Here is a 25,544-nt window from a genome sequence, read left to right as displayed (position 1 = left end):
GCAAGGCCAGGCCAGAACCAGGGCAGCAAGCACTAAGGCATTCTGGGGATCGCACCACTCCCCAGCAGCTCTGCCCTGCCCCTGTTGGACTTCTGCCTCTGGGTTACAGACCTTTAGGAACTCCTCCAGCGCCGCTTCCACACCAGCCCTTGCCTGAGCGACCTGCGCCAAGACCTCCGCCATGTTCTCCAGGGACTCCTGTGCATGCTCCAGGGACCCCTTCGCACCCTCTGCCTCCATGGCTTCACCTGCACCTGCACCTGGGGGAGCAGCCCTCTTTGTACCCTTCGAGGCGGCCGTGTCACAATGACAACCATGGTGACACCATGGTGACATGGCCACGGCTGCCCACTGGGACATGGCTGCCACTGCTCTGGGGCTGGTGCCAGAAGTGAGCTGTGGAGGGACGCTTCCCAGCCCTCCATTAGCACCCAGGGCTGGGTCACTGCACCCATACCCCTACATCCACTTCCCCCTGGCCACCTATGCCTCTCGGTCGACTACGGCAAGAAGTCCAAGCTGGAGTTCTCCATCTACCCGGCCCCGCAGGTCTCCACGGCCGTGGTGGAGCCCTACAACTCCATCCTCACCACCCACACCACGCTGGAGCACTCTGACTGCGCCTTCATGGTGGACAACGAGGCCATCTACGACATCTGCCGCAGGAACCTGGACATCGAGAGGCCCACCTACACCAACCTCAACAGGTTGATAGGCCAGATCGTGTCCTCCATCACGGCCTCCCTGCGCTTCGACGGGGCCCTGAATGTTGACCTGACCGAGTTCCAGACCAACCTGGTGCCGTACCCGCGCATCCACTTCCCCCTGGCCACCTATGCCCCCGTCATCTCGGCCGAGAAGGCTTACCACGAGCAGCTCTCGGTGGCCGAGATCACCAACGCCTGCTTCGAGCCGGCCAACCAGATGGTGAAGTGCGACCCGCGGCACGGCAAGTACATGGCGTGCTGCCTGCTGTACCGCGGGGACGTGGTGCCCTAGCACATCAACGCCGCCATCGCCACCATCAAGACCAAGCGCAGCATCCAGTTTGCGGACTGGTGCCCGAGTGGTTTCAAGGTGGGCATCAACTGCCTGCCTCCCACGGTGGTGCCCGGGGGGGACCTGGCCAAGGTGCAGCGCGCCGTCTGCATGCTGAGCAACACCACGGCCATCGCCGAGGCCTGGGCCCGCCTGGACCACAAGTTCGACCTGATGTACGCCAAGCGTGCCTTTGTGCACTGGTACGTGGGCGAGGGCATGGAGGAGGGGGAGTTCTCGGAGGCGCGGGAGGACGTGGCCGCTGAGAGAGGGAGTTCAGAGAATCTTAGCAAATAGAGATAGAGCGCTGACAGTATTAAACTAGTGGATGCTGCTGAATGTCTTTGCTAACCATTTTGCATCGTGCAAATTAACTGAAGCAAGAAGCCTTGGGCCCCTTACCACGTTTAGTTCCTCATAAGAACGTGAAGTAATCTTAAGAAAGTGGCAGAAATTGGTCCTGCAGTTTGGACAAGAGCCAAGCAGCAACTGAGTCTGCGCAAAGACAAGAGGTCAGCTAGCGGTGGTGAGGAAGAGTCACCAACCTTCATCCCCACAACCCCTGGCGACCACTACCAGGAGACACTGCGCAAGCACAGATGGTAGGAGCTTGTGGAAATGACTTCTTGGATCTAATTTTAATATAAAGCGGGGACAGGTTATGCATATGGAGAGGCTTATTGTGAAACTTCAGGCACATGTAACGCTTTGTTGCATATAACCACGGCAAGTTGCCGCGTCGTGAGAGCACGACTCACGGCTTTGGTGAGACAACCCCCCGTGCTGCCCAGTTCCGAATAAACGTCCAGAGAAGGGCAACGAAGCTGGTGAGGGGTCTGGAGAACAAGTCTTACGAGGAGCGGCTGAGGGAGCTGGCATTGTTCAGCCTGGAAAAGAGGAGGCTCAGGGGCGACCGTATCGTGCTCTATAAGTACCTTAAAGGAGGCTGTAGCGAGGCGGGGGTTGGTCTATTCTCCCACGTGCCTGGGGACGGGACAAGGGGGAACGGACTAAAGTTGCGCCAGGGCAGGTTTCGGTTGGGTATTAAGAAGAACTTATTTACCGAAAGGGTTGTTGGGCATCGGAATGGGCTGCCCAGGGAGGTGGTTGAGTCGCCGTCCCTGGAGGCCTTTAAAAGACGTTTAGATGTAGAGCTCGGTGACGTGGTTTAGTGGAGGACTTGTTAGTGTCCGGGTGATGGCGTCATAGAGGAGGGATGACGTCATATGACCTCGTTAACAACCCTTCTAGGGGTTGTTAACCCTCGTTAACAACCCATGCTAATGGCTGTGTAATGCTGTATGTCATCACTACCACGCTTCCCCCACTAAAGGACAGACGTGGCCCAGACCCGTAAGCTGTGCCCGTGCCTGAGGCCTCACAGACACATTCTCGTTGCGCACCTGCGCGGGGGCTCCGTCTGCACTCGTTAACAACCCTTCACCTCCCTCCTCTGCACCCCTTGCGCTGAGGCTGTCGGGGTGTGTCCGGGCGGGCACGCACCATATAAGGTCATATGACGTCATCCCTCCTCTATGACGCCATCACCCGGACACTATATAAGGCCGCGCTCGCCCAGGCCGGGCCAGTGGCAGAGGCGACCTCTGCTGCTGCGCGGTGCTGGGAGCCGGTGTCTGCTGAGGGCTCAGAGGCTGCTGTCCCTCAGAGGTCCAGGCCGTGCGATCGCTGGTGGCTATTGCTGGCAGCGTTTGGTGAACGTTCATCGTTCTGAATCCTTAAGCCATGATCCGGGGTGGTGTGGGCCAGGGGCCCGTGGCGCACAGTCACCCCTCATCCCGTCGGGGCCCAGCGCGACCCCCCAGCAGGCCTGTGCAGCAGGAGGAGCACAGGCAGGAGCTGGAGGCGCTGCGGGCCCAGCTGGAGGCCGAGCGTCTCCACTCGCAGGAGCTGCACCGCCGCTTTGCTGATGAAACCCGCCAGATAAAGAAGATGGCAGAGCAGGAGCGGCAGCTTCTGGCTGAGAAGCTACGCTCCAGATGGGAGCAGCAACGGGCACGGGAGCTGCAGCGGCTGTGGGAGCTGAGCCAGAAGCAGCGGGCAACAGAGATCCGTCAGCTGCTGCGTGAGAAGGAGGCCGAGTGGCGCCAGGCACAGGAGTTGCTCCAAGAGCAGCGGGACGACGCCGTCCGCCAGGCGCGGGACCTGCAGCAGGAGCTGGCCGAGGAGCTGGTGAGGCACGGCTGCAGCAGCAGCAGCGAGGCCCGCAGCAAGCTGCAGGAGGTCCACAGGCAGCTCCACTGGCGGAAGGACAGCAAGCAGACCGCCCGCATCGTAAGCCTCCAAAATGAACTGGAACTGCAGAGAAGGCTCTTCCAGCAGTACATCCTGGAGCAGGCTGAGGGGAGGCCGTCTGCCTCCCACAGCGAAGACAGGGCTGCGGCCTGGCACCGCCTGCAGACTCGCCTGGGCGCAGGGACCACCGGGACCTGCTCTTCGAAGAGCCCCGGTGCATCTGGTGCTGCTGGGGGAGGAGGGCAGCAGACAACCCACTCCAGCTTAAAAGCTCACCTCCAGGGAGAAGGGAAGAGCTGCGGGCGGGCGGTCACAGACGTGGGTGTTCAGGTGGCAGCGCAACAAGAGGCCTGCCCACCTGGCAGTGGAGACAGCCAGCTGCTGCAGGAGAAAGCTCATCTGCAGCATGCCCTGGAGGACCTGCAGAGGCAATGCGGTGTCCTTCAAGAGGAGACCCGCCTTCTGGGGAAGGAAAGCGCTCTGGAACTGGGGGAGGAGGTGGAGAGGCTCCAGCAGAAGACTAGTATGCTAGGCCTCCTTACCAAGCACCTGAAAGAAAACACCAGGCAACTGAAAGAGACCGACCTGAAATCTGGAAAGACTGCTGCAAAGACAGAGCAGGTCGACCAGCAGCAGAGAGGGGAATCGGAAACCGAGGCTGGGACAAAACTTAGGCCTCACAGGAACCTGGATCAGGAACGCTCAAGACTGCAGCAAAGGTACGAGGAGCTGAAAGTGCGTCTGAGAGAGATGACAAATGAAAATGCCAGGCGCGCAGAAGAAAATTCTCAGCTCCGTGGGCAGAAGGAGCGGATAGACGAGGTTCGATCTGACAACGCTGCTCTGAAGGGGAAACTCGTGCAAGTGACAGAGCAGCGAAATTCTGCCATCGGAGAGGCCAAACGTCTTCAAACACGACTGCAAGATCTGGGTTGTGAACTGAAAGCCATGAGACAACTGGCAGGACGAAGGCAACAACAGGAGAACGACCTCGAGGAAACAAGGCGACTGCTGCAGAAGAAGAAAGAGGAAGTTGAGCATTTGCAGAGGGCTTGGGCAGAGCAAAGAAGGACACATGAGGAAGACACGCAAGCGTCTCAAGCGCAGCTGAGAGAATTAGAGAAACAGAATCAGCACCAAAGTCAACAATGGGAGCTGCTCTCTCAGCAACTTGAGCAAGAAAAAAGAAAAGAATCCAACCGTGTCGGTTCAGGACTACCACAGGTGACATCTTCTCCCACAGCACAGGCCTATGCAGAGCAGTCCCATGACCTTTGCAACCGCGAAGACAGCTCTGATGTTTCTGAGGAGGCAACCAAGGTCCCGGCATCCCACACAAGCACCTGGACATCAGATGCCGCACACAACAGTCCTGGGTGCCGCCTTCTTTCAGACGAGGGCCCTGTGCATGGGAACGAAGAATCAGGAGCAGAGCATGTGTCCTTCATCCTGCAGTCCTCGGAAGAAGAATCGCTAAAACTTCGAAAATTTTTAGCTCGATATAGCTACGATCCTTTCGAGGGTCCTAATGAGCACCCCGAAGCAGAGCTTCCTCTGACTGCGGGAGAATACGTCTATGTCTATGGAGACATGGATGAAGACGGCTGGTTTGTGGGAGAGCTGACGGATGGCACGAGAGGATTTGTCCCCTCTAATTTGGTAGAAGAAGTTTCAGACGATGACCTGGTGACAACTGTGCCTCCAGAGCTACGTGATCTCCTGCAGGATAGCGATGATGAACTGAGATCTTGCAGCAGGAGAGGAAGGAAGAAACGGAGGAATCGGAGGAATAAATAAAGATCTTGACCAAGGAATCTGTGTCCCCTGTGTCTCCCCCCCTTCTCCCTCCCCTTCCACAGCTTTTATTGCTGAGCGTGACGTTGCCGTATGGACTATCCCTTTGGTCTTTTTGGGTCAGCTGCCCTGGCAATGCCCCCTCCCCACCTCTTGCCCACAGCCAGCCGACTGGATTTGGGGCTGGGGGGTGGCAGAGGGAGGGCGCTGTGGGAGTCCTGATGCTGTGCCAGCACGGCTCAGCAGTAGACAAAACACATTGGTGCAATATCAAGTCAGTTCTAGCCAGAAGTACAGAGCATAGTGCTGCATGGGCTGCTGTGGGGAAGGTTGAGTCCATCCCAGGCAGACCCAGAACACCATACCCACCGTGGTGGGGATGGTATGACCAGGCAGGGTCTAGAGGGGTGGCTGGATCCCCACTGAAAAAGTCGTCGGGGGGCTGGGAATGATGGGGAAGGGTCTGGATGGTGTGGTGGGAGCTCCTACGCTCACCCAAGTGAGCAAGCAGTATGAGTGTTCTCCAAGGGATGTCAGCTCTGCGCGTGCATGCGCCGGTGAATCTCTAGGGGTGAGAGCACAGCGTGGCCAGCTCCACAGCTCGCTTTGGAGCCTCCTTTTTCCTTCATTCTCGGTCACAATGGTGACCAAGACTCTGCTTTACGCGGCTTGTGGAAAGGCTGCTCAGCCTGTAACTTGTGAAGCTTCTGCTCCCTGCTACGAGCTGCTTGGAAAGGCCCGGCTCTTTCAGAACCCACTTTCCCCTTTGGACCAACGGCCCAGGTGTGCTCGGGGCAGCGGTCTGTGCCAGCTGTGACGCATTTCACACCATTGCTGCTTCTGGAAGCCTGCTGCAGGCCCACCGTGCCTGCTGCCGCCATCGTTCACCCGGCTCTGCCACAAGCACCTTGTTTCTCCTCAGGTGTGGCCTCGAGTGAGCTGTCCCCTCCTGGCTGCCTGCAGGAGAGCTTCAGGGGCCTCAAAGAGAAGGCTCTGCTGGGCTCCGCTGTCACTTTGCCCTTTGGAACAAAAGCGCAAACCTGCGCTACAGCACCGCCGTCGTGCAGCCATCTGGGAGCACAACCAACAGGCTCCCTGAGAATCCCCCGTGCCCCCCAGCGTGCCCCCCATTTTCACTCGCCTGTGCCCCCACTCCCATATGTCCCCCTTTCCCCTCACTATTTCAACTCCCATGTCCCCACCAGTAGTTTCCCAGTGAGCTACGTCCACGGGGCCTGAGGGAACCGGTGGACTTGCTAAGCCACTGGCCATCATACAGGAGAGGCTGTGGAAGTCTGTTTAAGTAGTTCCCACTGACTGGAGGAGAGGAAACATAGCCCCCATTCTACAAAGGGGAAAATGGAAGACCTGGGAGCTACAAGCCTTCCTCCCTTTGTGGGGGTGCACAGCCTTCACCACCCTCAGGCGGGAGGCAGAGCTGAGGCAGGGCCGGGCTGGGGGGGGGGGGGCGCTCTGGAAGGTTCTGTGCTGTGGGGCGTGCTGGGGGGGGGCACTGGGAGGGGGTGTCCTTAAGGTCAGTGGTCATTAAGGTCCCCTCCAACCCAAAGCATTCTAGGATTCTGTTTCTAAAAACACCTCTTCTGTTCCATCCCAGTAATAATAAACAGCACAAGCAGAAATCAGCTCTGCCAGCCTGGGGTGTCCCCATGCATTCAGGTCGTCCTCATCCCCCCCACACTCACGCTACAGCCTGCCCCATGGGAGGCCAAGGGGAGATGTTTCCACAGCCCTGGGCCCCCCCAGAGCCTCCTCCCCAGTGCAGGCACTGCGTAGCCATCACGGGGGGGACAGCGCAGCCCTGCCTGCCGGGGGGCAGCACCCAGGGCCCCCATGGCGGCAGCAGCAGGGCAGGGGCTCCCAGCACCCACAGAGACCCCGCGGCAACGTGCAGCACAAAAGAGTTTATTAGCAGCACGATGGTGCCCACGGGGGCAGCCCCCAGCCCCGGGGAGGTGGATGTGGTCACAGCTGCCCCGGGTGCTTGCAGGGGCCCTGGTGCGGGGACACTGGGACCAGGCCGTGCTGGGCCACACGACCCCAAAGGTTCCTGAGCACCTCCGTCACGCCAGGAAGGCCCTGCAAATCCTGCCACAGCAGCTGCAGCAGCAGGCTCACACGCTGCGGGGGGAAAGCCTGAGTGCACAGCTCTGCGTGGGATACCCCCCGGAATGGGGGGACGACACCCCCCGGAATGGGGGGACGACACCTGGGTGCCCCTGGCCTCCCTGCCCCACGCAGTGCCCTCCAGTCTGAACCCCGGGGTCCCCTCCACCTCCCCAGGGAATGTCCCCCTGCCCCGCCGCTCTGACCCCAGGTCTCCCTCCCCTCACCCAGGCTCTGTCCATCTCCCCCCCCAAGGCCTCCCCACCTGAGCCTTGGGCAGAGCCAGCACCGCGTTCGCCATCACTTCGGCATCCTGCCAGCCCTTGTCCCCCCAGAAGAGCTGCACCACGGCCCTGTCCTGGGAGGAAGGTCCCCCCCGTTAGGCTCCATCCTCCACACCTCCCCCCACCTCCACAGGGACCCCCCCGGGACCTCCCCACCTGAGCCGTGCTGGAGCTCGGCGAGGTGCTGGGCAGAGCCGGTGTCTGCCCCTCGGGCTCCTGCTGGCCCTCGTCCTCCCTGAAGAGCTGCACCACGATGTCCTCCTGCGGGAGGGATGCCAAAATCAAGGCAGGTGGGGGGGGGGGCGCTGCTGCCACAAGTCCCAGCCTCTGAGGGGGGGGGACCCCGAAGGGCTCAGTGCTCCCTGGCACTCACCCAGGGTGGGGCCTCCTCCTTGCTCTCAGCAGCATCGGTGCTGGGGCCAGGCTGGGGGGACAGGGCCAGTCTCCACTTCAGGGGGCGCTGCGGGGTGACGCTGCCGTCAGCGTGGGGGGGAGGGGGGTGGGCTTGGACCCCCACCCCCCCAGCTTGTCACCCACCTGGTGGGTGCCCAACACGCGGCTGCGGGGGGTGAGGCGCGGCGTGCGGAAGAAGCGCTCTTTGGATGCCTCAAAGCGCTGCAGGGCGAGATGGCGGGCAGAGGGATTTTGGGGTGGGGGGGCTCAGCACTGGCACCTGCCCCTTCACCCCCCCCCCCATACAAACCATGGCCTTGGTGATGGGCACACGGCGAGCCAAGCCGACGTTGGAGGGTCCAGATGCTCGGGGGGGGTCAGTGCCTGCAGGCGGGGGGGGTCCTGAGCACCAGTACAGCCCCCCCCCAGTGCAGGGCGGCAGCGTGGGGGGCACAGGGGGCGTACCTGGGGTGCTGCTTTCATTCGAGGGGCGGTCTGGGAGCATGGACGCGCTCTCCTGGGTAAGGAGGGAACCTGGCGGTTCAGCTTGGGCTCCCCCCGCGGTTTGTGGGAGCCCCTGTGCCCCCCGGGCAGCTCCTGCGGTGCCCCTGGCCGAGGAGGGGACGCGGGCGGGCACTCGGCGGGCCAGGCAGGGTCTGCCCCCCGTGGCTCCCCCCGTCTCGCTCAGCTGCTCACTGGGCAGGACAGGGGCCAGCGCAGCCGGGAGGGTCTCTGTGGGGAGGGAGAGGCACAGTTATGGGGTGGGGGGGGCAGCACCCAAACACCTGGGTGCTGCAGGGGGTGGGGGGCACCCACCTGCTTTCACCACTGCGGAGGGATCCTGGTCCGTGTGTTTTTTCAGGCTGCAGGGGCGGGGGGGGCCTTAGGGGTGGGGTTAGGACCCCCCCCAAAAAAAAACAGCGGGGGAGGGGCTGGCCGGGGTGCGCTCGTCCTGTGTGTGGCTGGTTCGTGGCAGGAACCGAGCATCCCCGGGACAGCCCCAAAGCCGGTCCCGGGAGGGGCGTCCCAGCACCGGCCGCTCCCCTTCCCCTCCCGTCCCCTCCCCGGGCCGAGAGCCGCCGGCGGGGCTCCCCCGCTCCCTCCCCTCACCTGCGGGACCGGGCCCCGGCCGCCTCCTTCGGGGCTTCGCCGCGGCGCTCGAGAACCGGGGCGGCGGCAGGGAGGGCGAGGGGGCGCGGGGGGCCCCCGGGAGCCCGAACAGAGAAACCGGAGGCGCGGTCGAGGTGGCGCTGGAGCGGCCGCGAGGCCTGCGGGGAGCGGGGCGCTGAGCGGCGGCAGCAGCGGGCGGCGGCACCGGGGGCGCGCATCTGCGTGCGGAGGGAGCCGAGCCGCAGCGGGACGCGCCCGGCCAGCGAGGCCCTGACGGCGCCGCCGGGCCGAGCCTCGGGCCGCGCTCCCGGGCCCGGGCCCGGTCCGCTGAGGATCGCGGCCAGCGCCGCCGGGTCCGCCCGGAACGGGGGCGTCCCGCGGGGCTCCGTGGCCCGGCTCTCCCCGCCGCCGGGGGGGCCGCGAGACGCCATGGCGGCTCCGCACCCTGCGCCCGGCCCCGCCGGGACCCTTCTGCGGGCCCCGCGCCGCGCGCCGCCGGTTTCCAAACCAACGGCGGCGGGGATTGGTCCCCGCGCGATGCGGGGCCGGCCAATAGGAGGCTTCCCGACGCCGGCGGCGCTGTCGGGATTGGTCCGCGCCGCTCAAGCACCGCCCCCTATCAGCCGCCCGCCAAGGAGCGGCCGACCACAGAGAGGAGGCGGCGGGCAGAGCGCCCCCCTGCGGACTGTGGGATAGCGGCGGACGCGGGACGGGCCCCGCTCCCGCTCCCGCTCCCGGCCCCGGCCCCCGGTGCCGCCCCCGACAGCGCCGCCCCCGGGCTCCAGCCTTTGTGGATTACGTGTCTTCAAGGATGCTAACAGAGGGGCCCTTCCCAGCCCTCCATTAGCACCCAGGGGTGGGTCACTGCCCCCCATACCTGGATTTACCCCAGTAAATGCCCTGGTTCAAAGCGCGTCCGTGCTGGCATCTCCTTCGGGCTGCGGGACACGAGCAGGGCCCAGCTGGGCTGTTTGAAATGCATCTTTTACTGTGCCTACAAGCCCTCCAAGCACCCCCGGTGTAGCTCCAGCTCCGCCTGTTCCATTCAGTCCAGGGCCTTTGCTGGAGAGCTGCAACTGCAGGGGAAACATCTCCCCTTGGCCACCCATGGGGCAGGCTGTAGCGTGAGTGTCGGGGGGATGAGGACGACCTGAATGCATGGGGACACCCCAGGCTGGCAGAGCTGATTTCTGCTTGTGCTGTTTATTATTACTGGGATGGAACAGAAGAGGTGTTTTTAGAAACAGAATCCTAGAATGCTTTGGGTTGGAGGGGACCTTAATGACCACTGACCTTAAGGACACCCCCCCGCAGTGCCGGCTGTAGTGTGCCCCCCCAGGGCAGGCTGTAGTGTGTGAGTGTGGAGAAGAGATCGACACCTGCCTCTGCATTTGTCCTCCTCGGGAAGTTGTAGAAAGCAACGAGGTGAACATGTCTCAAAAAAACAACAAAAAAAACCCAAACCTGTCTCAAAAGACCGACCTTGCGGTTTGGACAAGAGCCATGGAGCAGCTGAGTCTGTACAAAGGCAGGGGGTCGGCTAGTGGTGATGAAGAAGAGCCACCAACCTTCATCCCCACGACCCCCCGACGACCACCACCAGAAGGCACTGCGCGCGGGGATAGGTTATGCATATGTATAGGCATATTGGGAAACTTCGTGCCTATGTAACTCTTTACTGTCTATAACGCAAGCAAGTTGCCGCGTTGGGGTGCGCATGCCTTTGGGAGCTGTCCCGCATGTGCCTGGTGCTGAAATAAACCACATACCTACTTTATAATTCATTTGCTTTGAGTTATCATAGAATCATAGAATATCCTGAGTTGGAAGGGACCCTTAAGGATCATCGAGTCCAACTCTTGATACCGCACAGGTCTACCCAAAAGTTCAGACCATGTGACTAAGTGCACAGTCCAATCTCTTCTTAAATTCAGACAGGCTCGGTGCAGTGACCACTTCCCTGGGGAGCCTGTTCCAGTGTGCAACCACCCTCTCTGTGAGGAACCCCCTCCTGATGTCGAGCCTAAATTTCCCCTGCCTCAGCTTAACCCCGTTCCCGCGGGTCCTGTCACTGCTGTTAATGGAGAAAAGGTCTCCTGCCTCTTGACACCCCCTTACGAGGAAGTTGTAGACTGTGATGAGGTCTCCCCTCAGCCTCGTCTTCTCCAGGCTGAACAGGCCCAGTGACCTCAGCCGTTCCTCGTACGTCTTCCCCTCCAGGCCTTTCACCATCTTCGTAGCCCTCCTCTGTACACTCTCCAACAGTTTCATGTCCTTTTTATACTGTGGTGCCCAGAACTGCACACAGTACTCGAGGTGAGGCCGCACCAGCGCAGAGTAGAGCGGGACAATCACCTCCCTTGACCTACTAGCGATGCCGTGCTTGATGCACCCCAGGACACGGTGGGCCCTCCTGGCCGCCAGGGCACACTGCTGGCTCATATTCAACTTGCTGTCAACCACGACCCCCAGATCCCTCTCTTCTAGGCTGCTCTCTAGCGTCTCATCGCCCAGTCTGTATGTGCAGCCAGGGTTTCCCCGTCCCAGGTGCAGGACCCGGCACTTGCTCTTATTGAACTTCATGCGGCTGGTGATTGCCCAGCTCTCCAACCTATCCAGATCCCTCTGCAAGGCCTTTCCACCCTCATTCGAGTCCACAACTCCTCCAAGTTTGGTGTCATCAGCAAACTTGCTCAAAATACCTTCTATTCCTACATCCAGATCGTTTATAAAAATATTGAAAAGTACCGGCCCTAAAATGGAGCCTTGAGGGACCCCACTGGTGACCGCCCGCCAGCCTGACGCAGCCCCATTTACCATAACCCTTTGGGCCCTGCCCGTTAGCCAATTGCTCACCCATCGTATGATGTTTTTATTTAGCTGTATGGTGGACATTTTGTCCAGTAGGATCCTATGGGAAACCGTGTCAAAAGCCTTGCTGAAGTCCAAAAAAATCACATCAGCTGGTTTCCCTTGGTCCATCATACGGGTGATCTTATCATAAAAGGAAATCAGGTTAGTTAGGCAGGACCTGCCCTTCACAAACCCATGCTGGCTGGGACCAATGACTGCTTTGTCCCCCAGGTGAGCCTCAATAAGTTCGAGAACCATCTTCTCCATGATTTTACCAGGCACTGACGTGAGACTGACAGGCCTGTAATTGCTAGGGTCTTCTTTCTGACCCTTCTTGTAAATCGGCACAACATTTGCCAGCTTCCAGTCTACCGGGACCTCTCCAAATTCCCAGGATCGTTGAAAAATAATTGAGAGAGGTTCCGCGATGACGTCCGCCAGCTCTTTCAGCACCCGGGGATGAATCCCATCCGGACCCATGGACTTGTAGGGATCCAGGTGGAGTAGCAAATCCCGCACACGTTCAGGGTCGGTTGGGAGTTTGTCATCCCCACCATCCCGGTCCTCTAGCTCAGGGCACCCTGGGTCCCGAAGCCCATCATCGGCATTGAAGACAGAGGCAAAGAAGGCGTTAAGCGTCTCTGCTTTGCCTGTCATTGTCTGTGAGGAGACCTTCCCTATCAAGGAGCGGCCCTATGTATTCTTTAGTTCTCCTTTTTCCATTCACATATCTGAAAAAGCCCTTTTTATTTTCTCTCACAGACACAGCCAGCTTCAACTCTAGGTGTGCTTTGGCCACACGAATTTTCTGCCTACAAACACGAACAGCATCCCTGTATTCTTTCCATGACACCTGGCCCTCCTTCCAGTAGCGAAACACTCTCTGTTTCCGCCTAATCTCCATTAGAATGTTCCTGGTCAGCCACGCCGGCCTCCTGCCCCGCCTGCCTGACTTGCGATATTTAGGAATTGCTTGATCTTGTGCTTCTAGGAGGCATCGTTTAAAGAATGACCAGCACTGGTGGACATCGAGGCCTTCAAGAGCAGTTTCCCAGGGGACCTTGCTGACTAGTTCCCTGAGCAGCCTGAAGTCTGCTTTCCCCATATCTAGGGAAGAGGTTTTGGTGGCACTTTTCCTTCTGTCACCGTAAATTTTGAACTCAACCACTTCATGGTCGCTTTGACCAAGGCGGCCACCAATCACCACATCTCCCACCAGACCCTCTCTGTTTTCTAGCAACAGGTCTAGGAGGGCACCTTTCCTAGTTGGCTCCGTTAGCATCTGCACCAAGAAGTTATCATCTAGGTGCTTCATGAACCTCCTGGACTTGCTCGTGTCAGCCGTGTGGCACTCCCAGTTAACGTCTGGCAAGTTGAAGTCCCCCATAAGGACAAGGGGAGTTAATCTCGAGGCCTCTCTTAGTTCTGTAAAGAATAATTTATCGGCGCTATCGTCCTGGCCAGGCGGTCTGTAATAGACTCCCACAACGACATCCCCTTTATTCGTTCGTCCCTTGATCCTTACCCAGAGGCTCTCAACTTTGCCATCGCCGACCTGAAGTTCCACACAGTCCAGCCCCTGCTTCACATATATCGCCACCCCACCACCTCGCCTACCCTGCCTGTCCCTCCTGAAGAGCCTGTAACCATCTATCGCAACACCCCAGTCACAGGACTCATCCCACCAGGTTTCGCTTATGCCGATGATATCGTAGTTGCAGTATCGAGTTGTGGAGTTCTTCCACGAATCAGTGTCATAAGCAGCAATTTTCTATCCAGAGAGGCCTCTGTCTGCTCTCACCTGCTCCAGATCATGCTTACTGCCTGCAGCACTTGCTTGGCACCAACACAGGCAGAGAGCTAGGAGCAGGGCTGAGCGTGAGGGAGAGGCCAAGCCCTGCAGCTGCTGCTTGCAGCTCATCTCTTACTCTCAGGAGCACCGGGAACGGATGGGAACACCTCACTAAGGTGGCCTTGTCCCACGCCAGCGCACACAGCCTGGTCAGAGACGTGAGAGATGCAGAAGGGGTTCTGAGAGCAAGCCCATTCCCCAGTATCCCAAGCACGGGGAGAGGAGAGCCGCATGAAGGGAGAGCCAGTGTTGGGCTGGGGCATGAGCCCCCTGTCAGGCTCTTTCTCACCTGCATCTTGTCATAAGTCTTGGCAAAGACTTATGCAAGTCTTTGTCCGAGTCTTTTCAAAATGAGGGGGGTGTAGCTGCTTCTCCCTCAGGCGGTGGTGGCTTCTCCCATTCTCTTGCTTGTCAGAGGCATTCTGGGGTGATGTGGAGCTCCACAAGTGGAAGCGGCTCGGGCACCTGCTTCACAGAGTGCCTGTGGGATGGATGAGCTGTAACTGATGAGAACAGCCCCAAAGGCCTCCAGCCGTGGCCTGCTCCCCTGTACTGCGTCTGGCTGGGATAGAGTTAATATTCTTAATAGCAGCTTGTAAGGTGCTGTGTTTTAGAGCTGTGGCCAAAACGATGCTGGTAGTGCGCTGAAGTTGTTCGCTTTTGCTGACCAGTGTTTGCACAGCATCGAGGCCTTCTCTAGTTCTTTTACACCTATTTTTACACCTATTTACACTATATTTGTCTATTACACCCGCCCCTCGAGTGAATGGCCGTGGGGTGAGCCAGAGGTTGGGAGGAGACATAACCAGGCAGAGCAACCGTACTAACCAACAAGACGTTCCACGCCATGTAATGTCATGCTCAGCAATAAAAGGGTAAAAGAGGGGGTTTAGAGAGTTATGCAACACATCCTTTCCAGGATTGGTCCCATCACTGGGGATCGGTCATTTTAGAATAGAATGGAATAGAATAGCTCGAGTCGGAAGGGATCTTCAAAGATCATCCAGTCCAACAGCTGAACCACTCCAGAGTTAACTAAAAGTTAAAGCTTATTATTGAGGGCATCATCCAAATGCCTCTCGAACACTGACAGGCATGGGGAGTTACCACCTCACCAGGAAGCCTGTGCCAGTGTTTGACCACCCTCATGGTAAGGCAGTTTTTCCTCAGGTACAGTCTGAACCTCTCCTTGCGCAGCTTTGTGCCATTCCCGTGCATCCTTTCATCGGTTACCAGGGAGAAGAGATCGACACCTGCCTCTGCATTTCTCCTCCTCGGGAAGTTGTAGAAAGCAATGAGGTGGCCTCTTTGCCTTCTCTTCTCCAGCCTAGACAAGCCAGGTGACCTCAGCCTGTCCTCACAGGACGTGGCTTCCAGCCCTTTTGCCAGCTTTGTTGCCCTGCTCCGGACACTTTCAAGGACGTCCACATCCCTTTTGTGTTGTGGAGCCCAGAAGTGCACACAATACTCAAGGTGAGGCTGCACACGTACTAAATACAGCAAGAAAATTAATTATTAATTAATTAATTAAGATAATTAAATGCAGCAAGACAATTAACGGCTGGCTTTACTGGGTTGAATGCACTCCAGAATGCATTTTGCCCTCGAGGCTGCCAGGACTTGGCTGCTGGCTCACGCTGAGCCTGCTGTGGAGCTGCACCTCCAGAGCCCTTTCTGCTGAGCTGCTCTCTCCAGCCACTCGTCTCCCAGCCTGTGCTTGCATCCAGCATTACGCTGTCCCAGGTGCAGCACCTGGCATCTTCCGTTGTTGAACTTCATGCCGTTACTAATCTCCCAGTGTGCCAATCTGTCTAGATCCTTCTGCAAAGCCTCTCAGCCCTCCACGGAGCCAACGGTGCCTCCCAGTTTAGTGTCATTGGCAAACTTGCTGAGGACCCATTCCTCTCCTGCACCTAGATCTTTGATAAACATGTTGAAGGTAATTGGCCCCAGAACTGAGCCCTGGGGAAGACCGCTAGAGACTGGCCACCAGCCAGATGTAGACGCACTCACTAAGAAACTTGAGGTTGCACGCCAAGAAACGTTTCCCGCATCGGGACAAGAGGTTCCCAGCAGGCCCAACAGACCTCTCATTCGTACAGCAGGCCAGCATGTATGAGTTGTGCGCTCAGTAGTGCCCAGATAATGATGGGGTGTGCCAGGCCCCTGTGTGCACTGCACCCTGTAAGGCTGGGCTGACTTGTGGTCACACTGAGGTCTGTTTGATGCCCTCTGCTAGCCCCACACACTGGTAAGCTGCCAAGCAGCCATTCAGCAGGCATATTTGGCTTTGCTCCATCACTGTTTTCAGCAATAAATCTATTGCTGCTTCTCTCTTAGGAGTGAAGTGCATCATTCCTTTTGCGACACATGGACGAGCACAGATTTCTGAGCTGGGATTCTTGTTGTTTTGTATCGCTCAGAATGGGGTGCATCAAATACCCAGCAGGCCACCAACTGCCCAGCAGCATCATGCAGTCAGCACCAGCCGTGCAGAATGTCTGCGCAGGCCCTTCCCCACTAATAAAAGACCACAGTTTATTGGTAGGGTTATTGATAAAGGGCCACAGTTTATTGGCAGGGTTAGAAGAGAAAGGGTCTTCCCTTTTCTTCAAGGTTCCCTTTTCTTTTCACAGTTCATCTGGTGGATGGCTTCCAAGGGCAGATGCCAGCCCTGGAGGAAGGATCCAGTGGAGGATGTCCCTCTTCAGCAGGACCAGGATGAGGAAGGCGAGCTGCAGGCCGGCAAAGGACAGCACTAATCTCCTGCAGAACAGAAGAAGGTTCAGACAGAGCCAGGGATAAATTCATCCTCTTTAAACCCTGCCATGGGACCCCGTGCCATGCTGGGAGCAACATGTGCCGCTCAGGATTGGGGTGAGGAACCTGCCTATCCCCCTTGGCTCTGCTGTACTTTGAGGGCCACCCCCCACCTGCTTCCCCAACCCAGGAAACAAAGAAATGCTGAGGCAGTTTATCCTGGAGAGGTCAAAAGCTGCCTAATGCCTTGGGAGCCACGACCTGCGAGAGCAACTCACCGCAGCCAAGTACTGATTCTGTGCCTCCTTGACGCCAACTCTTCATCCTACAGGACAAGGCAAAGCAGGGCCACGTGTTAGGGCACGTGAGCCAGGGAAGGCGTTGGGGGCGCTCAGACCCCCTCCCTCGTTCCCACTGAGGTGAATGGCCCCATGTCCTCTGGGGCCAAGTCCAGACCCTCCCCCCGCAGGCCCACAGCAGGGGTATAGCTCCTACCAGCTGCGCAGCCACCATCTCCTGCATCCAGGTCTTGGGCGCCTCGGCCGCCTGCATCCTCTTCCCCCTGCTACAGACACCACAGAGTTTCTGGGCTGTGAGAAGAGACCTCGGCCAGGACCTCCCCCTTGACTGAGGTGGCCAGGAGGAGCTCAGGGTGCTGCCCAGCCTCTGCTGGAGCAGGGATGAGGCATCTCATTGTCCCAGCACCGCACAAACCCACACTCACCCCCTGCACCCTCTGCCTTCTCCGTGCCCCAGGCCTTGGGGGCGCGGGGGGCTCTGACAAGAGGCTGGGAGCTGCTCACAGTCGTGCAGCATTGCTAAAAGGAGTCAAGAGTTGCTCAGAGAAGCTTGGAGCTGCTTAGGAGAAGGCAAAGGGCTCTCCAGAGCAGCCATGAGGAGCTGAAAGGAGCCCCCAAACTGTCTGTGACACGGGTGCCTGGAAGCTGTACAGCTCCTCCCCGCCGTCTACCCCTGGTCGGGGTCAGGGCCCTGTCCCCACTCACCTGGCAGTTTGCGTTTTGAAAACCTCCCTTCTCTCCTGGAGGTTCTTAATCTCCTCCCTCAGAGCCTGGAGAAGCAAAGGATCAGGTTCTGAGACTACCCACACATGCTTGGATGGGGCTTCCCCCCCCCCCCAAACATGTTGATCTCCCCTCCCTCCTGCCCTCAGGACCTTGTTGATACTGGCTCTTTCAGCAACAGCCTCTTCCAGCTCTGCACGTCTCCGTTTGCACTGCAAAGCAACCGGGACAGATTGCACGGAGTCAGGGTGGGAAAGGGCATCCCCAGTCTATCCCCAGGGCTCTGCAAGGCCAGGCCAGAACCAGGGCAGCAAGCACTAAGGCATTCTGGGGATCGCACCACTCCCCAGCAGCTCTGCCCTGCCCCTGTTGGACTTCTGCCTCTGGGTTACAGACCTTTAGGAACTCCTCCAGCGCCGCTTCCACACCAGCCCTTGCCTGAGCGACCTGCGCCAAGACCTCCGCCATGTTCTCCAGGGACTCCTGTGCATGCTCCAGGGACCCCTTCGCACCCTCTGCCTCCATGGCTTCACCTGCACCTGCACCTGGGGGAGCAGCCCTCTTTGTACCCTTCGAGGCGGCCGTGTCACAATGACAACCATGGTGACACCATGGTGACATGGCCACGGCTGCCCACTGGGACATGGCTGCCACTGCTCTGGGGCTGGTGCCAGAAGTGAGCTGTGGAGGGACGCTTCCCAGCCCTCCATTAGCACCCAGGGCTGGGTCACTGCACCCATACCCCTACATCCACTTCCCCCTGGCCACCTATGCCTCTCGGTCGACTACGGCAAGAAGTCCAAGCTGGAGTTCTCCATCTACCCGGCCCCGCAGGTCTCCACGGCCGTGGTGGAGCCCTACAACTCCATCCTCACCACCCACACCACGCTGGAGCACTCTGACTGCGCCTTCATGGTGGACAACGAGGCCATCTACGACATCTGCCGCAGGAACCTGGACATCGAGAGGCCCACCTACACCAACCTCAACAGGTTGATAGGCCAGATCGTGTCCTCCATCACGGCCTCCCTGCGCTTCGACGGGGCCCTGAATGTTGACCTGACCGAGTTCCAGACCAACCTGGTGCCGTACCCGCGCATCCACTTCCCCCTGGCCACCTATGCCCCCGTCATCTCGGCCGAGAAGGCTTACCACGAGCAGCTCTCGGTGGCCGAGATCACCAACGCCTGCTTCGAGCCGGCCAACCAGATGGTGAAGTGCGACCCGCGGCACGGCAAGTACATGGCGTGCTGCCTGCTGTACCGCGGGGACGTGGTGCCCTAGCACATCAACGCCGCCATCGCCACCATCAAGACCAAGCGCAGCATCCAGTTTGCGGACTGGTGCCCGAGTGGTTTCAAGGTGGGCATCAACTGCCTGCCTCCCACGGTGGTGCCCGGGGGGGACCTGGCCAAGGTGCAGCGCGCCGTCTGCATGCTGAGCAACACCACGGCCATCGCCGAGGCCTGGGCCCGCCTGGACCACAAGTTCGACCTGATGTACGCCAAGCGTGCCTTTGTGCACTGGTACGTGGGCGAGGGCATGGAGGAGGGGGAGTTCTCGGAGGCGCGGGAGGACGTGGCCGCTGAGAGAGGGAGTTCAGAGAATCTTAGCAAATAGAGATAGAGCGCTGACAGTATTAAACTAGTGGATGCTGCTGAATGTCTTTGCTAACCATTTTGCATCGTGCAAATTAACTGAAGCAAGAAGCCTTGGGCCCCTTACCACGTTTAGTTCCTCATAAGAACGTGAAGTAATCTTAAGAAAGTGGCAGAAATTGGTCCTGCAGTTTGGACAAGAGCCAAGCAGCAACTGAGTCTGCGCAAAGACAAGAGGTCAGCTAGCGGTGGTGAGGAAGAGTCACCAACCTTCATCCCCACAACCCCTGGCGACCACTACCAGGAGACACTGCGCAAGCACAGATGGTAGGAGCTTGTGGAAATGACTTCTTGGATCTAATTTTAATATAAAGCGGGGACAGGTTATGCATATGGAGAGGCTTATTGTGAAACTTCAGGCACATGTAACGCTTTGTTGCATATAACCACGGCAAGTTGCCGCGTCGTGAGAGCACGACTCACGGCTTTGGTGAGACAACCCCCCGTGCTGCCCAGTTCCGAATAAACGTCCAGAGAAGGGCAACGAAGCTGGTGAGGGGTCTGGAGAACAAGTCTTACGAGGAGCGGCTGAGGGAGCTGGCATTGTTCAGCCTGGAAAAGAGGAGGCTCAGGGGCGACCGTATCGTGCTCTATAAGTACCTTAAAGGAGGCTGTAGCGAGGCGGGGGTTGGTCTATTCTCCCACGTGCCTGGGGACGGGACAAGGGGGAACGGACTAAAGTTGCGCCAGGGCAGGTTTCGGTTGGGTATTAAGAAGAACTTATTTACCGAAAGGGTTGTTGGGCATCGGAATGGGCTGCCCAGGGAGGTGGTTGAGTCGCCGTCCCTGGAGGCCTTTAAAAGACGTTTAGATGTAGAGCTCGGTGACGTGGTTTAGTGGAGGACTTGTTAGTGTACGGGTGATGGCGTCATAGAGGAGGGATGACGTCATATGACCTCGTTAACAACCCTTCTAGGGGTTGTTAACCCTCGTTAACAACCCATGCTAATGGCTGTGTAATGCTGTATGTCATCACTACCACGCTTCCCCCACTAAAGGACAGACGTGGCCCAGACCCGTAAGCTGTGCCCGTGCCTGAGGCCTCACAGACACATTCTCGTTGCGCACCTGCGCGGGGGCTCCGTCTGCACTCGTTAACAACCCTTCACCTCCCTCCTCTGCACCCCTTGCGCTGAGGCTGTCGGGGTGTGTCCGGGCGGGCACGCACCATATAAGGTCATATGACGTCATCCCTCCTCTATGACGCCATCACCCGGACACTATATAAGGCCGCGCTCGCCCAGGCCGGGCCAGTGGCAGAGGCGACCTCTGCTGCTGCGCGGTGCTGGGAGCCGGTGTCTGCTGAGGGCTCAGAGGCTGCTGTCCCTCAGAGGCCCAGGCCGTGCGATCGCTGGTGGCTATTGCTGGCAGCGTTTGGTGAACGTTCATCGTTCTCATCCCTTAAGCCATGATCCGGGGTGGTGTGGGCCAGGGGCCCGTGGCGCACAGTCACCCCTCATCCCGTCGGGGCCCAGCGCGACCCCCCAGCAGGCCTGTGCAGCAGGAGGAGCACAGGCAGGAGCTGGAGGCGCTGCGGGCCCAGCTGGAGGCCGAGCGTCTCCACTCGCAGGAGCTGCACCGCCGCTTTGCTGATGAAACCCGCCAGATAAAGAAGATGGCAGAGCAGGAGCGGCAGCTTCTGGCTGAGAAGCTACGCTCCAGATGGGAGCAGCAACGGGCACGGGAGCTGCAGCGGCTGTGGGAGCTGAGCCAGAAGCAGCGGGCAACAGAGATCCGTCAGCTGCTGCGTGAGAAGGAGGCCGAGTGGCGCCAGGCACAGGAGTTGCTCCAAGAGCAGCGGGACGACGCCGTCCGCCAGGCGCGGGACCTGCAGCAGGAGCTGGCCGAGGAGCTGGTGAGGCACGGCTGCAGCAGCAGCAGCGAGGCCCGCAGCAAGCTGCAGGAGGTCCACAGGCAGCTCCACTGGCGGAAGGACAGCAAGCAGACCGCCCGCATCGTAAGCCTCCAAAATGAACTGGAACTGCAGAGAAGGCTCTTCCAGCAGTACATCCTGGAGCAGGCTGAGGGGAGGCCGTCTGCCTCCCACAGCGAAGACAGGGCTGCGGCCTGGCACCGCCTGCAGACTCGCCTGGGCGCAGGGACCACCGGGACCTGCTCTTCGAAGAGCCCCGGTGCATCTGGTGCTGCTGGGGGAGGAGGGCAGCAGACAACCCACTCCAGCTTAAAAGCTCACCTCCAGGGAGAAGGGAAGAGCTGCGGGCGGGCGGTCACAGACGTGGGTGTTCAGGTGGCAGCGCAACAAGAGGCCTGCCCACCTGGCAGTGGAGACAGCCAGCTGCTGCAGGAGAAAGCTCATCTGCAGCATGCCCTGGAGGACCTGCAGAGGCAATGCGGTGTCCTTCAAGAGGAGACCCGCCTTCTGGGGAAGGAAAGCGCTCTGGAACTGGGGGAGGAGGTGGAGAGGCTCCAGCAGAAGACTAGTATGCTAGGCCTCCTTACCAAGCACCTGAAAGAAAACACCAGGCAACTGAAAGAGATCGCCCTGAAATCTGGAAAGACTGCTGCAAAGACAGAGCAGGTCGACCAGCAGCAGAGAGGGGAATCGGAAACCGAGGCTGGGACAAAACTTAGGCCTCACAGGAACCTGGATCAGGAACGCTCAAGACTGCAGCAAAGGTACGAGGAGCTGAAAGTGCGTCTGAGAGAGATGACAAATGAAAATGCCAGGCGCGCAGAAGAAAATTCTCAGCTCCGTGGGCAGAAGGAGCGGATAGACGAGGTTCGATCTGACAACGCTGCTCTGAAGGGGAAACTCGTGCAAGTGACAGAGCAGCGAAATTCTGCCATCGGAGAGGCCAAACGTCTTCAAACACGACTGCAAGATCTGGGTTGTGAACTGAAAGCCATGAGACAACTGGCAGGACGAAGGCAACAACAGGAGAACGACCTCGAGGAAACAAGGCGACTGCTGCAGAAGAAGAAAGAGGAAGTTGAGCATTTGCAGAGGGCTTGGGCAGAGCAAAGAAGGACACATGAGGAAGACACGCAAGCGTCTCAAGCGCAGCTGAGAGAATTAGAGAAACAGAATCAGCACCAAAGTCAACAATGGGAGCTGCTCTCTCAGCAACTTGAGCAAGAAAAAAGAAAAGAATCCAACCGTGTCGGTTCAGGACTACCACAGGTGACATCTTCTCCCACAGCACAGGCCTATGCAGAGCAGTCCCATGACCTTTGCAACCGCGAAGACAGCTCTGATGTTTCTGAGGAGGCAACCAAGGTCCCGGCATCCCACACAAGCACCTGGACATCAGATGCCGCACACAACAGTCCTGGGTGCCGCCTTCTTTCAGACGAGGGCCCTGTGCATGGGAACGAAGAAGCAGGAGCAGAGCATGTGTCCTTCATCCTGCAGTCCTCGGGAGAAGAATCGCTAAAACTTCGAAAATTTTTAGCTCGATACAGCTACGATCCTTTCGAGGGTCCTAATGAGCACCCCGAAGCAGAGCTTCCTCTGACTGCGGGAGAATACGTCTATGTCTATGGAGACATGGATGAAGACGGCTGGTTTGTGGGAGAGCTGACGGATGGCACGAGAGGATTTGTCCCCTCTAATTTGGTAGAAGAAGTTTCAGACGATGACCTGGTGACAACTGTGCCTCCAGAGCTACGTGATCTCCTGCAGGATAGCGATGATGAGCTGAGATCTTGCAGCAGGAGAGGAAGGAAGAAACGGAGGAATCGGAGGAATAAATAAAGATCTTGACCAAGGAATCTGTGTCCCCTGTGTCTCCCCCCCTTCTCCTTCCCCTTCCACAGCTTTTATTGCTGAGCGTGACGTTGCCGTATGGACTATCCCTTTGGTCTTTTTGGGTCAGCTGCCCTGGCAATGCCCCCTCCCCACCTCTTGCCCACAGCCAGCCGACTGGATTTGGGGCTGGGGGGTGGCAGAGGGAGGGCGCTGTGGGAGTCCTGATGCTGTGCCAGCACGGCTCAGCAGTAGACAAAACACATTGGTGCAATATCAAGTCAGTTCTAGCCAGAAGTACAGAGCATAGTGCTGCATGGGCTGCTGTGGGGAAGGTTGAGTCCATCCCAGGCAGACCCAGAACACCATACCCACCGTGGTGGGGATGGTATGACCAGGCAGGGTCTAGAGGGGTGGCTGGATCCCCACTGAAAAAGTCGTCGGGGGGCTGGGAATGATGGGGAAGGGTCTGGATGGTGTGGTGGGAGCTCCTACGCTCACCCAAGTGAGCAAGCAGTATGAGTGTTCTCCAAGGGATGTCAGCTCTGCGCGTGCATGCGCCGGTCAATCTCTAGGGGTGAGAGCACAGCGTGGCCAGCTCCACAGCTCGCTTTGGAGCCTCCTTTTTCCTTCATTCTCGGTCACAATGGTGACCAAGACTCTGCTTTACGCGGCTTGTGGAAAGGCTGCTCAGCCTGTAACTTGTGAAGCTTCTGCTCCCTGCTACGAGCTGCTTGGAAAGGCCCGGCTCTTTCAGAACCCACTTTCCCCTTTGGACCAACGGCCCAGGTGTGCTCGGGGCAGCGGTCTGTGCCAGCTGTGACGCATTTCACACCATTGCTGCTTCTGGAAGCCTGCTGCAGGCCCACCGTGCCTGCTGCCGCCATCGTTCACCCGGCTCTGCCACAAGCACCTTGTTTCTCCTCAGGTGTGGCCTCGAGTGAGCTGTCCCCTCCTGGCTGCCTGCAGGAGAGCTTCAGGGGCCTCAAAGAGAAGGCTCTGCTGGGCTCCGCTGTCACTTTGCCCTTTGGAACAAAAGCGCAAACCTGCGCTACAGCACCGCCGTCGTGCAGCCATCTGGGAGCACAACCAACAGGCTCCCTGAGAATCCCCCGTGCCCCCCAGCGTGCCCCCCATTTTCACTCGCCTGTGCCCCCACTCCCATATGTCCCCCTTTCCCCTCACTATTTCAACTCCCATGTCCCCACCAGTAGTTTCCCAGTGAGCTACGTCCACGGGGCCTGAGGGAACCGGTGGACTTGCTAAGCCACTGGCCATCATACAGGAGAGGCTGTGGAAGTCTGTTTAAGTAGTTCCCACTGACTGGAGGAGAGGAAACATAGCCCCCATTCTAAAAAGGGGAAAATGGAAGACCTGGGAGCTACAAGCCTTCCTCCCTTTGTGGGGGTGCACAGCCTTCACCACCCACTGTCCGTCGTACCTGAGAAGTTGTTGCTGAGGGCTATAGAAAATAAGGAGGCGATTGGTGACAGACAACACGGCTTCACTCGGGGCAGATCATGCCTGACAAATCTGGTGCCCTTCTATGATGGGGTTGCAGCATTGGTGGGTAGGGAAAGAGCAACGGACATCATCTACCTGGACTCGTGCAAAGCACTTGCACTGTCCCCCATGATCTCTAAACTGGAGAGACATGGATCGGATGGACGGACAACTCGGTGGGTAAGGAATTGGCGAGATGGTTGCACTCAAAGAGTAGCGGTCAGAGGCTCAGTGTCCAGGCAGAAACCAGTAACGAGTGGCATTCCTCAGGGATCTGCATATTGACCAGTGGTCAACAGCACCCAGGGGTGGGTCACTGCCCCCCATACCTGGATTTACCCCAGTAAATGCCCTGGTTCAAAGCGCGTCCGTGCTGGCATCTCCTTCGGGCTGCGGGACACGAGCAGGGCCCAGCTGGGCTGTTTGAAATGCATCTTTTACTGTGCCTACAAGCCCTCCAAGCACCCCCGGTGTAGCTCCAGCACCGCCTGTTCCATTCAGTCCAGGGCCTTTGCTGGAGAGCTGCAACTGCAGGGGAAACATCTCCCCTTGGCCTCCCATGGGGCAGGCTGTAGCGTGAGTGTGGGGGGGATGAGGACGACCTGAATGCATGGGGACACCCCAGGCTGGCAGAGCTGATTTCTGCTTGTGCTGTTTATTATTACTGGGATGGAACAGAAGAGGTGTTTTTAGAAACAGAATCCTAGAATGCTTTGGGTTGGAGGGGACCTTAATGACCACTGACCTTAAGGACACCCCCCCCCCAGTGCCGGCTGTAGTGTGCCCCCCCAGGGCAGGCTGTAGTGTGTGAGTGTGGAGAAGAGATCGACACCTGCCTCTGCATTTGTCCTCCTCGGGAAGTTGTAGAAAGCAATGAGGGGAACATGTCTCAAAAAAACAACAAAAAAAACCCAAACCTGTCTCAAAAGACCGACCTTGCGGTTCGGACAAGAGCCATGGAGCAGCTGAGTCTGTACAAAGGCAGGGGGTCGGCTAGTGGTGATGAAGAAGAGCCACCAACCTTCATCCCCACGACCCCCCGACGACCACCACCAGAAGGCACTGCGCGCGGGGATAGGTTATGCATATGTATAGGCATATTGGGAAACTTCGTGCCTATGTAACTCTTTACTGTCTATAACGCAAGCAAGTTGCCGCGTTGGGGTGCGCATGCCTTTGGGAGCTGTCCCGCAT

General features: G+C 58.5%; 2 protein-coding genes and 2 pseudogenes across 2 annotated transcripts; all 4 read left to right on the top strand.

The window, feature by feature from the left end:
• Positions 1-336: 336 nt before the first annotated feature.
• LOC136787965 (tubulin alpha-1A chain-like) lies at positions 337-1,335 on the top strand (annotated as a pseudogene).
• A 1,446-nt stretch (positions 1,336-2,781) lies between these two features.
• Positions 2,782-5,088, top strand: LOC136787964 (RIMS-binding protein 3C-like). The gene has a single exon (XM_066985409.1). It carries the CDS (start codon positions 2,782-2,784, stop codon positions 5,086-5,088), a length of 2,307 nt encoding a protein of 768 aa, XP_066841510.1.
• A 13,016-nt stretch (positions 5,089-18,104) lies between these two features.
• Positions 18,105-19,103, top strand: LOC136787963 (tubulin alpha-1A chain-like; annotated as a pseudogene).
• A 1,446-nt stretch (positions 19,104-20,549) lies between these two features.
• LOC125181725 (RIMS-binding protein 3C-like) lies at positions 20,550-22,856 on the top strand. Its single transcript, XM_066985408.1, has one exon. The coding sequence runs from the start codon at positions 20,550-20,552 to the stop codon at positions 22,854-22,856; it is 2,307 nt and encodes a 768-aa protein (XP_066841509.1).
• The last annotated feature ends 2,688 nt before the right edge of the window (positions 22,857-25,544 follow it).

The sequence above is a fragment of the Anser cygnoides genome, chromosome 32 (genome assembly GCF_040182565.1).
Source record: "Anser cygnoides isolate HZ-2024a breed goose chromosome 32, Taihu_goose_T2T_genome, whole genome shotgun sequence".
In the NCBI taxonomy this organism is placed as follows: domain Eukaryota; kingdom Metazoa; phylum Chordata; class Aves; order Anseriformes; family Anatidae; genus Anser; species Anser cygnoides.
This window is presented reverse-complemented; position numbering and strand designations above follow the sequence as displayed.